The 13267-nt window shown below is 33.8% G+C and overlaps 2 protein-coding genes across 2 annotated transcripts; both read left to right on the forward strand.

Annotated features, from left to right (window-relative positions):
* The first annotated feature begins 4328 nt into the window (after window positions 1–4328).
* LOC119688723 (uncharacterized protein K02A2.6-like) lies at window positions 4329–6026 on the forward strand. Its single transcript, XM_038103392.1, has one exon. It carries the CDS (start codon window positions 4329–4331, stop codon window positions 6024–6026), a length of 1698 nt encoding a protein of 565 aa, XP_037959320.1.
* Window positions 6027–9908: 3882 nt separating this feature from the next.
* Window positions 9909–10481, forward strand: LOC119688727 (secreted RxLR effector protein 161-like). The gene has a single exon (XM_038103396.1). The coding sequence runs from the start codon at window positions 9909–9911 to the stop codon at window positions 10479–10481; it is 573 nt and encodes a 190-aa protein (XP_037959324.1).
* The last annotated feature ends 2786 nt before the right edge of the window (window positions 10482–13267 follow it).

The raw sequence follows: 13267 nt of genomic DNA on the forward strand, positions 1-13267 counted from the left end.
ATATCGATCTCAACAACAAAAATATGGTTTGCAACAGCGCTCTTACACTGAAACTAACAGGCGTCTGGTCAGAACAAACATATGGAGCCAGATTCTACGTAGAGTTCCAAACCGTCTGTATAGGATGACATCGGATTATCTGAATCCGTTCATAGGCTTCGAAAGAAATTTTCGGACAATATTCCCTTCAAGAAATAAATGGAAAAGGAAAAATTTCGTAGCAAACTATGATATCTCGAAAATGAACTGTGGGGCAGGAGCAGGAATCTTCGTATCATCTGAAAACATTAATAATTCTCTTAAGCTACCTAATGAGGATACGGTTTTTCAGGCTGAAATCCTAGCAATTAGAGAAGCCTGCCGGCAAATTGCAAGTCACATCGAGGACAGATGTAGTGTTGCCATTTTCACTGACAGACAGATAGCAATTAACGCCTTTTAATCTTTCATAAGAAAATCAAAGATAGTAAAGGAATGTAGAGAAGCTAAATCGGTTGGCTGATATTACCCTCATCTGGGTTTCTGGACATAAAAACATCGTAAGGAACGAGAAAGCTGACAGTTTAGTCCGCTCTGGTGCCTCCCTGGAAGCATCACAGGCGGTACCAGTTTATATTACCTCAGAGACCATTAAAAGAACTACCTTCCTCTACTTTCTGCAACTTGCCAATAATAGATGGAAACACTTAGGTCATGTGCGACTTCCAGGTAAACATAGCCCACCTATAATAAAAATAAATCCTCGAAACTCATTAAAAGAGACTGCGTGAACATTGCAAGGCTTACTGCAGTTATTACTTGTCATTGGTGTGTAGAAACTCAAGCAGAGAAACTGCACATTTCCCGTAACTCTCACTGCAGAAGTTGTGAAAACCCGCAGGACAAAGAAACAATAATACAATTCTCTGTGAATGCCCGACTTTAGCGTTCAGAATATCACCGATGAAGATTAACCTACTAAATTACCTAAATACGGCGGGATGGATTTAGTTTCTACTCCTCTATGGTATACTAGGGTTCTTGTGAGAAATATGATAGCAAAACGGCGAAAAATCGTTAATTGAGGTACATGGAAGATATCTAATGGCCTGCCACCAACCAAAATCGGTTGTGAAATGGATGAACTCGGAAAATTGAAATCGTCGAATAAAACAGAATTTTATAGCCATTATAATAAACGAAGGGCTAAGAGATATCAAGGAACTAGAAGGATTTACACAACACGAATTTTATAGCATTGACAGACGGGAGCTAAATTATCATTAAGGGGCTAAATTATAATTTATTTGCTCATTTAGCAGTTTTAAATGATCATTTATGGTCTTTAAACGACCGAATTTAACCCAATTTATTCGTCATTTAGGTTTTTAGAAATGGTAATGCTGCATATGCAAGTGAAACGAAATAAAAAATGGAACAAATTTCAAACTATTTGGTTGTCAAAATGTAAACAAAACATATTTGTAAACGTTGGTAAATGTAAGTACTCGTTATATTTTGATATATTTCATATTTTTTTTATATATTTTATATTTAATTAAAGCAAGTTTCTTTAATTGTTCTTGCTTATCCATTTTGAATTTAAAATTCTCTTGCTTTCTCAATACCAAAAAATATACAGCAACTTCTTAATGATAATTTATACCGTCTGTCAGGGTATTTTTAAAACGATAATTTAGGGCTGCTTAATGATAATTTAGTGCGCTCGTCTGTCAATGCTATTACTGTAATTTGCTGTGTTTTGATTATGACAGCTAGTCCTATGATAGTTCTAGACAAATTGACATTAAAACAGTGTTCTTGAATGGTGACCTAGATAAAAACATTTCTAAAAACCAGCAGGTTACGAGGATAGCATTGAACATGTAGTTAAGCTATTGAAGTATATGTAAGAGTTGATGCAAGCATTACAATATTTTTTAATGGATTTAATCCCTAAATCAGAAGCGACCAGATGGAGAAACTTTATAGAACGCTGTAATAGTACTCTATGAAAGTCCTCTTTAAAAAGTAATGTCTAGTACGTGATTATGGCGTTGATCTAAGGAGAAGGAGAGCCGAGGAAACCACGCCGAGAAACAAACTGGTAACTAGATAGGCATCGGAATCCTGATAATAATATAAGCCGTATGCCATCAGGAACATAGACTATTTACATAGAATCGCCAAGTACTTCTGTTTAATGCTAAATGTCTCAATTCGTTAAATGATTTATTAGTTTCCTGCCGGATTGTTCTTTTCCATGTGGTGCAAGGACTGCAGCATGCGGCTACTTTCAATGCTCACCATCCATGTTTGAGAGCTATATAGCAAAATCGATTTGACACATGCGTTATATATATTGATCTTAGACTTCGGAGATAGTTCGCTTGGTTGCGCCTCCCGTTGTATTTATTATGCTTCCAAGGTAGCAGAAATTTTCAACAGTTTCAATGTTTGTGTTACTGATTGTGAAAGTAGGAGCTTGATTTGATTTAATTATGCATGCCTTTGTTTTACTTATGTTGATTCGTAGACCCACCAGTGCAGCTGTAGTTTCAAGGGCATCAATTTTTGCCTGCATATGCTCTTTATTTGACGAAAGTAAAACTATGTCGTCCGCATAGTCCTCGAAGTTTTCGCACCAGCGAGTAATTTGATCATCGGCCGTAGTTAGTAGTCTATCATTTTTGTCCTTTATGGGGACATTATTTAAAACTTGTTTATTTGTAAGCTTTCATGTGACATTAAACACTGTTTTCAAATCGCCTCGTAGGCTTGCTGCTTCCGCTTTAGCAGCGAGACTGTTTATAAAACTGCGTTTGTCGTTTCTGGCCTTTCGCTCAACATTTTTCACTAGAGATTGGTATAAGGTTTGTGCCAAAGCTCTCTTCTCAACATTTACGGCATTAATTAATTATGATTTAGCAAGGCGTCTTTCTTCAACATGAGACCAAAATGCAGCTGTAAGCCATTCTTTGGCTTTCCGTCCAGCTGCTCCAATCACTTATATCAGTGATAGAGTTCCCTTGAGCTTCTACTTGAGGCCTTTTGTTTAAAATGCTGCTAATAAAATTTTCTTTCGTATTATCATTGGCGAGCCGGGATATGTTGTACTTTTTTCGTTTCAACCCAGGTGTGCGAGTTTGTCGTTTTTTCAAAGTAAGTTTCATATCAGTGACTAGCATAAAATGGTCGGATGCTATTTCGGCGCTTCGACGTACTCGAACATCCTGTAGACATTTGAACCATTTTTTACTAATACAGAAATGATCGATTTGACTTTCAATGAGAGTTCTGGAGTCTCGCGATCTCCATGTTAATTTATGATTAATCTTGTGTGGGAAGTAGGAACCACCGATCGTGAGATTATACTTTAAACAAATTTTAAGCATAAGTTCACCGTTCTCAGTACGTGAGCCTGGGCTATGTGGACCCATGATTCTCTCAAACCCTTTATTATCGTTTCCAATACGTGTATTTAGGTCACTCATGAGTATTACGATATCATTTCGCGGTACGTTTTCTAGCGTACGATTAAGTTCTTCGTAGAACCTTTCTATTAATTCCGGTTCAGAAATGCCAGTAGGTGCGTAACATTGTACTATTGTTATTTGGCCAATATTAGCGTTAATACGTGCAGAGATTATGCGTTCTGAGATTGGCTTACAGCTAATAAGACAATTTCGAATTTTTCTGTTAAAGTAGATTCCAACGCCCCGAAAGTTGGGGTCGCTCTCGTTCTTCATTTCTGAGTAGATAATACGGTCACCTTGTGAGCTCGTAAAATCCCCATTCCCATTCCAACCTTGCCCCTTGCTGGTCAGTTCGAACCATTTTCTATTAAAGCAAGATGATAAAAACGGTTATTCCGCAGTATACTCGGACGCCAGACCCTCGTCTGTGAAAACAGGGGGTACCACGAGAAGGTGAGGTTGACATTTGAGGCGAAGAAGTTTTGTATTTCACTGATTTGTATTTCCCTTACCTACCCCCGAATTCTGATAAGCACGTACCAAAATGTTTCTTTTTATCAAATAATTATCTTTTGAGTGTTATGCCTATGAGGCAATCGCGTTTAAATGATATTCTTGTGCCTATAAATTAACTGGTGTTTAAATAATACTATTTACACTGGTGTGAATCAAACCTTGTTTAATAATATTACTACGCCTGCAAAATATCTGCGTTCAAGTCATATTCCTGCGCCTGTGTATAGCATAATTCAGACATTAAGTTATTTTAAGCCTATCGTATTTATTTATAGCCTTTGATATGTTATATATAATAATAAACATATAGAACGCTATTCTCAAATCGAAAAAGAGGCATTAACAATAATTTACGGAATGACCAAGTTTCATCAATATCTTTATGGAAGACGTTTTGAAATAATAACTGATCATCAAGCGTTGACAACACTGTTTAATCCGGGTAGAAAGTTGCCAGTGATGGCGTTGTATCGCTTACAGCGTTGGGCTATTGTACTTCAAGCATATGAATACATTATACGGTTCAAAAGTTCATCTCAGAATGCTAACGCTGATGCTCTTTCCAGATTGCCGTGTGGGGATGACATACAATTTGATAGAAAGGAAGTTGTGATGTTAGATGATGTCGATATTGTTTATCAAAATGCTGGGGATTACCTTCCAGTAAATGCAACATTAGTAGAGGATATGACTGCTAATGACAACACTCTTCAACGTGTCAGCAGATATGTACAAGATGGCTGGCCTGAACAATTGCCGAAATCTGAAGGTAGTATCAAACCGTACTTTAATCGCAGATTTTGCTTATCATTTCAGACTGGAGTGTTACTTCTTCAAGCTGAAAATACTAGAGTGGTGCAATCGAAAGCACTGCAATCTCAAGTATTAAATTTGTTACACGAGGGTCATTGGGGTAAAGGTCGTATGAAACAGATGGCAAGACGATATGTGTGGTTTCCTCTTATTGATAAAGCTATAGAACGTATTCATGATGATTGTTCATCTTGTCAACAAGGTGCAAGTCAACCAAAGCGAGAATTTTCTGCATGGCCAGAACCTAGTAGGCCGTGGGAAAGAGTTCATTTGGATTTCGCGGGTCCATTCTTTAAACGTATGTGGCTCATAGTTGTGGATGCATATTCAAAATTTCCATATATTGTGGAACTAACAATAACAGCTGTAACAACAGTTGGAGCTCTACAAAAAATTTTTTCTATCGAAGGTCTTCCGTGCACTATTGTGACAGACAATGGAACACAATTCACGTCCAATGAAGTTTTAAAGTTTTGTGAAATGAACGCAATTCAGCATCTCACGTCTGCTCCTTTTCATCCAGCTTCGAATGGGTTAGCGGAAAGACATGTGAGAGCTTTTAAGGAAGCAGTAACAAAAATTATGAAAGAGGAACAACATATTGACAAAGCGTTGTATAAATATCTTACAACGTATAGAACTACTCCAAACTTAACAACCGATAAATCGCCAGCAGAGTTGTTACATGGGCGGCAACCAAGAACCATTTTATCGGCGTTGTTCCCGAAAGTTATGGAGACAATGAAAACTCAAAATAGAAGCAAATTCGGAGTTGGAGAGAAAGTGTTAGTTCGTAATTATTCGAGACCGCATAAATGGATCAGGGCCGTGATACAGAAATTGCTGGGAAACAAAATGTATTTTATTCAAACTGAAAATGGTTACATAAAACGACATCAAAATCAAATACGTCGAAATTTGTCGTCATCGCATTCAATTCAGCTTAGGGCAGATAATGTTGATATTGATTTAGATTTCGGTAGTCGGACACCACCGGTTGAGGAAACAACAATTAATACTGGATCCAACCCGGAATATAGTCAAACAGAGAAAGACGACAAAATGGGGACCGATAAAACAAAAACCATTACTGGATCTGACTTGGAACAGAATCAAAGAGAGAAAGACGACAAAGTGAAGTCCAACGACAGATATGGGTCCACACACACTGATCAGTTGCCAGTTCAATTAAGACGGTCGGTTAGAAAGAGAAGACAACCTGTTCGTTTTAATCTAGTATAAACAAAATTCAATGTCATGTTAAACATTATTTTAGTAGTTTCAAAAATTAGGTCCAAGAGAATGTTGGAAATGTATAATCATAATTGAATAGTAGGCTATTCTTATTTGATTAATTGTATTTAACATTTGTAAAAATTTAGAAATTAATTCACTTTTGACTTCCGATAAGAATAAAGTTAAATTGATAAAACAGAAATTAACAGGTTCATTACAATAATATTGTGTAATAAACGTGGTATGTTAAAAACAAAAACCTACGCAATGACCTAAATTACCCAACTCTTAAAGAAGTTATTCGCCAATATTTTCAATATTTCAATATACAATTTTCGTCGCTCCTTGCGCCGGGGTAAAACTCAGGGGTTGTCCTGGGTCGTTACAATAAAATTTATAAATATTAGAAAACTGCGTTTCAAGTTTAAATTTTTAATCTTTATTTATTAATGAATTTACTTAAATCTTACAGTCTTTATTTATTCTATGTTTATATTGTATTTGCGTGGTGCTCTATTACAGGATATTCGATAATAGCCAGCGTATCGTTCTTTGGTGTTTGCTGTAGTTTTCTCTTATATTTGCAACCTTGGAAGAATATAAACGTGTTCACGCTTATGTACGGTAGTATAGGTGGAATTTAACATGTGCACGCTTTATATCATGATTTCGTAACAAGATATAAACGTGTTCACGCTTATATTTGCTACCGTGTAAGGATATACTTATATATATAAATGTTAAGGAATGCAGCTTTGCATTATTTACATTGCAACCCATCATTTTATGTTTAACTTATTTCTTGCTATTTGTATTTTTACTTTTTGTACTTCTTCTCTAATAAAGCTTACTTAAGGAAAGACGTGTTTTTTAATTTCACCTGCGCCAACATAGGTTATGGGTCCAGGCAACGTGGTCGAAATTAAAATTGAAATTAAAATTATTAAAAAGGTAAATATGAAACCTAAAGTCGTTTGTCGACAGTATTACAAAGGTGATTGGTAAAGTGAATTGATAAAATTAAAATCAATAATGAAGAGAAGCTTAAAGGGGACAATTATGGTCCATGTTCCATTCAAATGAGGAGCTTATTAATAACGCAGGATTTATGGGATGTAACAAGTACACCAAAAGATAACAGTGTGAAAGACTGGGAAAGAAATGACGCTAAAGCTCTTGCTTATATAAATTTAAGCATACAAAGTTCAGAACTGTTACACATTAAAAACTGTAAAACGGCATTTGAGGCATGGAATGCCTTACGAAATATATATAATGCGAGTGGACCCGCAAGAAAAGTCTCTTTATTAAAAAGACTAATCAAGTTTAACTTCAGCAGCTCGGAAAAATATTTACCGCAGTTAAATGAATTTTGTAACATTGCGGATTCATTAACAGCATTAACATCTTACTATTATGCAGTCTTCCAAGCAATATGGAAAACTTTGCAGTTGCAATAGAAAGCAGAGATAAATTACCGGAGTTGGATAATTTAAAGGCAAGATTATTAGAAGAGGAAATAAGAAGGAGCGATCAAGATACTGGCGATAGGGTATTTACTGCGAATTCTAAAAGAACTAAAAAATTTGAGAAAAATGAAACACGAAATAAATATTTCACTCGTGATGCTAAACAAAAAAACAAGGTGAAATGCTACAATTGCGGAAAGAGAGGTCATATTCAAGCTGATCGTTTTTTTAAAAATCATAACAAAGAACCTGTTGCGCTAAGTTTAGTAAACAACCAACAAAAACCAAAACTCTCAAGTTGGATTTTGGATAGCGGTGCTTCTACGCATATAAGCAACAACAGCGAACATTTCTTTAATATATCTCGATCATCGCAAAATATAATTTTAGCATCAGGTGAGTGTATAGACGCAGAAGGGATGGGTGATATTCTTATAACTGCAGAAAATACAACGTTGAAGCTACAAAACGTTTTGTATGCTCCAAAAATTTATACTAACATATTATCCGTTAGCAAAATTATTTCAAATGGTAATTCGGTAAATTTTGCAAACAATAAAGCAATTGTAAAAAACAAAGATAATAAATATTGTTTAGTGCTATTAAAGAGGACGGTTTGTTTGTTATTAATTTTAATAAAAAAATACACGCGTTATCTTTGGAAATTAGTGAAATTGAAATGTGGCATCGTCGGTTCGGCCACCTAATCTTCCGAGACTTAATAAAATTATCCACAAAAAATATAGTTCACGGTATGAAACTAAATGAAAATAAAACAATGATTAAAAATAATGAAAAATATAATTGTGAAATTTGTGCAATTGAAAAAATTACTAGACAACCATTCCCAAAATACGCGAATGTGGGTACAACAAAGGTACTAAAGCTAATTCATAGCGACATATGTGGCCCAATACGGAGATCATCTCAAGGTGGAGCAAAATATTTTATTACATTTATGGACGATTTTTCTAGATACCTGCATGTCGATTTTATTTCTAAAAAATCGGATGCCTTAAAGTCTTTTGAATCAATTTGTAAATAAAGATTTTAATGAATTGCTCAATAAACATGGTATTGTGCACGAAACCACAGTAAGTTATACTCCTCAACAAAATGGTGTTGCGGAACGTATCAATAGAACACTGATGGAGATGTCAAGGTGTCTTTTGAATTCAACTGTCTTACCAAAAAATTTGTGGGCAGAGGCCATTAATACTGCTGCTTATATTAGAAATCGGTCCGTGACAAAAGTATTAAATAATAAAACTCCGTACGAATGTTGGTTCGACAGAAAACCAAGTGTAAAATATTTTAAAATTTTCGGTTGCAAAGCTATCGTACTAAATAAACGTCAGAGAGAGTCTAAGCTCGAATCTAAAGGTGAAGAAATGATATTCGTCGGTTACGCGTCAAATTCAAAAGGATATAGATTATATAATCCTAAAAATCGGAAATTAGTAATAGCTCGGGATGTAATATTTTTTGAAAGCCAAAAATCAAACGCCGTGTTTAACGAAGAAAACAGTGACAATGAAGAATTGTTTGAATTACTGGACAATTGAAAAAAATAAAAAATGTGATCAATTGGTCGTTGAACGTGAAAATGTAACGGAAGATCGTGAGAATAAATTTAAAGACACCGAATATGAAAACAACGTGTTTGAAAGTGCAGGCAGTGATGATTCAGAAAGCAACAATGAAGGGTCTGTGCTAAGTAATAAAACTGGAGAATTAATTTGGAATTCGAAACGATTAAGACCTAAAGCTTTCAAAACACCAAAGAGGTGAGTGCCGATGAAACAACGGACGTCATTAATATAGTATGTGAGGTTCCGAAATCTTTGCAAGAGGCAGTACATTCAGATGATCAAATTAAATGGAAAGCTGCGATGCAGATGGAATACAACGCACTTACTAAGAATAACACTTGGACCTTAGTAGACCGTCCTATGGGCAGTAATGTGGTAGGTTCAAGATGGGTATTCACAATCAAATATAATCCTGATGGAACCGGAAAAAAATATAAGGCTCGTTTAGTGGCACAAGGATGCACACAGAAGTTTGGGTTAGACTACACAGATACTTATGCGCCGGTTGCAAGGCATTCTTCTTATCGTTTAATATTATCTCTTGCGGTACAGTACAAACTATTTATAAAACATTTCGATGTAGTATCAGCTTACTTGAATGGAGATTTTGCAGAAGATGTCTATATGAAGCAACCTGATGGATTTATAAATGAAAAATCTCCACATCAGGTATGTAAATTAAATAAAGCTATTTATGGACTGAAACAATAGTAGACTGAACAATAGTTGAAATAGTAGATCGAGGTCCTATTAAAAATTATTTGGGTATGGAAATCACAAGAGAAGGACAGTTAGGCGAAATTAGGATACATCAGAATTATTTTACGATGGAACTTCTTAAAGCGAATAATATGCATGATTGCAAAGGAGTGCAAACCCCATTTGCTAAAGATACAGTGTTGGAAAAATGCTGTATTGAAAACTGTACAGGTGCAGATATTAAAAGATATCAATCACTAATTGGGAGCTTGAATTATTTAGCCGTAGTATCAAGACCAGATATTGCTCATACAGTGTCTAAATTGGCGCAGTTCAGTACACATCCCCACCAAGAGCACTTTATAGCTGCAAAACGAGTACTCAAATATCTGCGAGCAAATCCTAAGGGTATGTTAACTTATAAACCTAATAGTCAGGGATTAGTTTGTTTTTCAGATGCCGATTGGGCTGCAGATACTACTGATCGTCGTTCTTATGGCGGATTTGCAATTTTTCTCGGTGAAAATCTCATAGCATGGGAATCGAGAAAACAAAGTGTGGTTGCACTTAGCACCATGGAGGCAGAATATATAGCTATGTGTTTGGGAGTTAAAGAGGTGTGTTTCATCAGAAGTCTATTGCGAGAAATTGGTTTTAAAAATTCAGTAAACGAAGTAACAACAATATTCAGTGATAATTAAAGTTCGTTATTTGCTGTAAAAAATCCCGCTTTTCATAAAAGAAGTAAACATATCGACATAAAATATCACTATATTCGAGACAAACACATAGCAGGAGAAATAAACGTCCAATATATTTCATCAAGTGAAAATGTAGCTGACATCTTTACTAAAGGTCTTTGTGCTGACAGACATTTCAAATTAGTAGATATGTTAAAAATGAATTTTTGATTATTTTGATTTACATATTATATGAATATATTAAACAAACTTGATGGTTTGAGATGGAATTTGTTAAGGAATGCAACTTTCCATTATTTACATTGCAACCCATCATTTTATGTTTAACTTATTTCTTAATTTTGTATTTTTACTTTTTGTATTTTTACTTCTTCTCTAATAAAGCTTTCTTAAGGAAAGACGTGTTTTTTGATTTCACCTGCGCCAACAATAAATATTAAAAAAAAAGGTTTAGATGTTTCCTTTATACTTAGTCCCGTGGGCTGCCTTGGGAAGTTGATTATATCAGTCCTCTGGTAATGCTTTCGAATGCTTCTGCGTGCTTCTGTCTACTTGGCATGCCGATCACTAACTGCCTTTCCCAAACAAATGCTTCGTCTCATATACGCATTCGACCAAACTGTAATGTAGCGCAAAGCTTAGTTTACAGCTGGTTTGCATTTTTGAAGCCGTTGTTGTTTTGCGCTTTCGCCGCAGTTCTTTTAATGATACGCGCGCATCAATTTTTGCTCAAAAGTTTTTTTTTGACGTTTATTGTATTCTGCATTTGTTTTGTTTAGAATCGTGTTTACCTTAGTGTCGGTAGTGTCAGTTTTTAATATTTATATTTATTTATTAAAATAAAATAAATTTTAAATATTAAAAAGTATCAATATAAATAATAAATAAATAAGGTAGGTACAATATTTATTTATTTAAATATATTTTGTATTCTTTTGAATTTTCAATGTAATTGTGGTGATAACGCAGTACACATACGAAAACTTAATTTAACAGAAGTTTTAGTAAACTAAAAAAACAAATTTTAAATAAAAATTATCTAGTTTATGTATAGATTGTAATTGAGAAGTAAATCACAGGAATTTATTTCATTGTTTAGCATTAACAATAATAAAGGTGCATGGTAGTTATTATTGTGTTATTGTGATGTAGTTGCGTGCATGCTGTGATGACTTTTAGTAAGTTAATTATATTTAATAAAACAAATAAAAATTAACCAATTTTTATTTCAGATATCAACTGCATACTAGTTGCATGTAGGTTAGAAATTGGTAAAAAATTCTATTCTTACAATATACACATAAGTTTCGAAAGAGACTCAAGTTGTATCCAATCGCTTTAAAAGAAAATCATTGATAAATATCAATACCCTAGCTTAATAGCATACATGTTAGTTTTTTAAGATTTACAAAATTATTGTCAATTTCTATTTAGAAAGATTTAATAAATATACTAATGAAAAAAAAAAATATCGCTTGGTTTATATTCAACTAAGTAAAAAGCACGGAAGCTCATTGTATGGATAATCGAATTTAATTAATGATCTCAATCATTTAAACTGTGTTAACGACATCATTAAATATAATAATTTTATTGTAACTTTTTAGTTACTGTTTAATAAGTTAGAAATTTCCAAGTTTTTTATTTTTTGTTTTACATTATGTTATGTTAAGTACTTAATTATCCAAAATGTATTTTAAATAGCTTAAACCACGTTATCAACACCGGTATCAGTTGAAAACAGAATTGTATTAAAGACAGGCAGTAACCGTAGTTACCTAACTGAATTAATTATAATTGTTAAATATTAATTATTTTATTGTATATATAAATATTTACATGTTAAAACTGTTTTCACTGATAAAACTGAAAGGGCAATGTTTCTTGATTTTATACTGTGTGTTATGTGGATTTATTCCACATATTTGTCGAATTAAGTTTTGTCTTACTTTGTATTAAGACAAATAAAAGACAAAGCGCAATATCACAGTTTTGTTTAGGAATTTATCCTACACACAAAGTAACGCTTCCTGTTTACTCTATTTCAAGTACATTGAAGCTTACTTACTGTTTATGCTGATTCAGCCATGATCACACAGTAGTCAAGCTGCACACAGTATTCTTTGTTTTCCTTATGAACAATGTTGCGCTTATGGTTCCTCCTATAGGAATCAACTTACATATGACAAACATCACCGCACTTATCTTAAGAATGGAAATCTCAGCATAATTGATTTGGTTTGGTTAGCTTTTGTTTGATTCTATTAGTTCAGTTCGAGTCAAGCCAACGAAATATCAACACGTTGTTTAAGTTCATAACAAAATAAATTGGTGGCAGCGGTAAAGATAGAATTTTCGGTTGAAAATAAAAAATTAATTAAAAAGTGTTTTAATTTACTAAAATTAGTATACGGTACGAGTAAATGTTAAAAGGAGTGTTTCGAGTAACTGAAACGAATAAAAAAAAAATAAATATATGTTGTGAAATTATATTATCAACAAGGATAATTATTATTGACAGTAAAAATAAAAAACAAACAATAAGTTTTAATAAAACTGTGCACTATTAAAAAATTTAACAGAAAATTAACTTTTGAAATATTTATTTGCCAATCAAGAAATAAAGTGAGATCAGAAAGTTCAGGTGCGGAACAAAAATAGCTGAGTTGAATGTGTTATGATATACTGAAAAAGTAGAATATACAAAATTAATTATCGTGTAAAAGACAAGACAATAGTGAAAATATATATAACAGAAAAGCAGTTCAAAAATACACTCAACGTAA

This window comes from Teleopsis dalmanni, chromosome 1, assembly GCF_002237135.1.
Source record: "Teleopsis dalmanni isolate 2A chromosome 1, ASM223713v2, whole genome shotgun sequence".
Taxonomy (NCBI): Eukaryota; Metazoa; Arthropoda; class Insecta; order Diptera; family Diopsidae; genus Teleopsis; species Teleopsis dalmanni.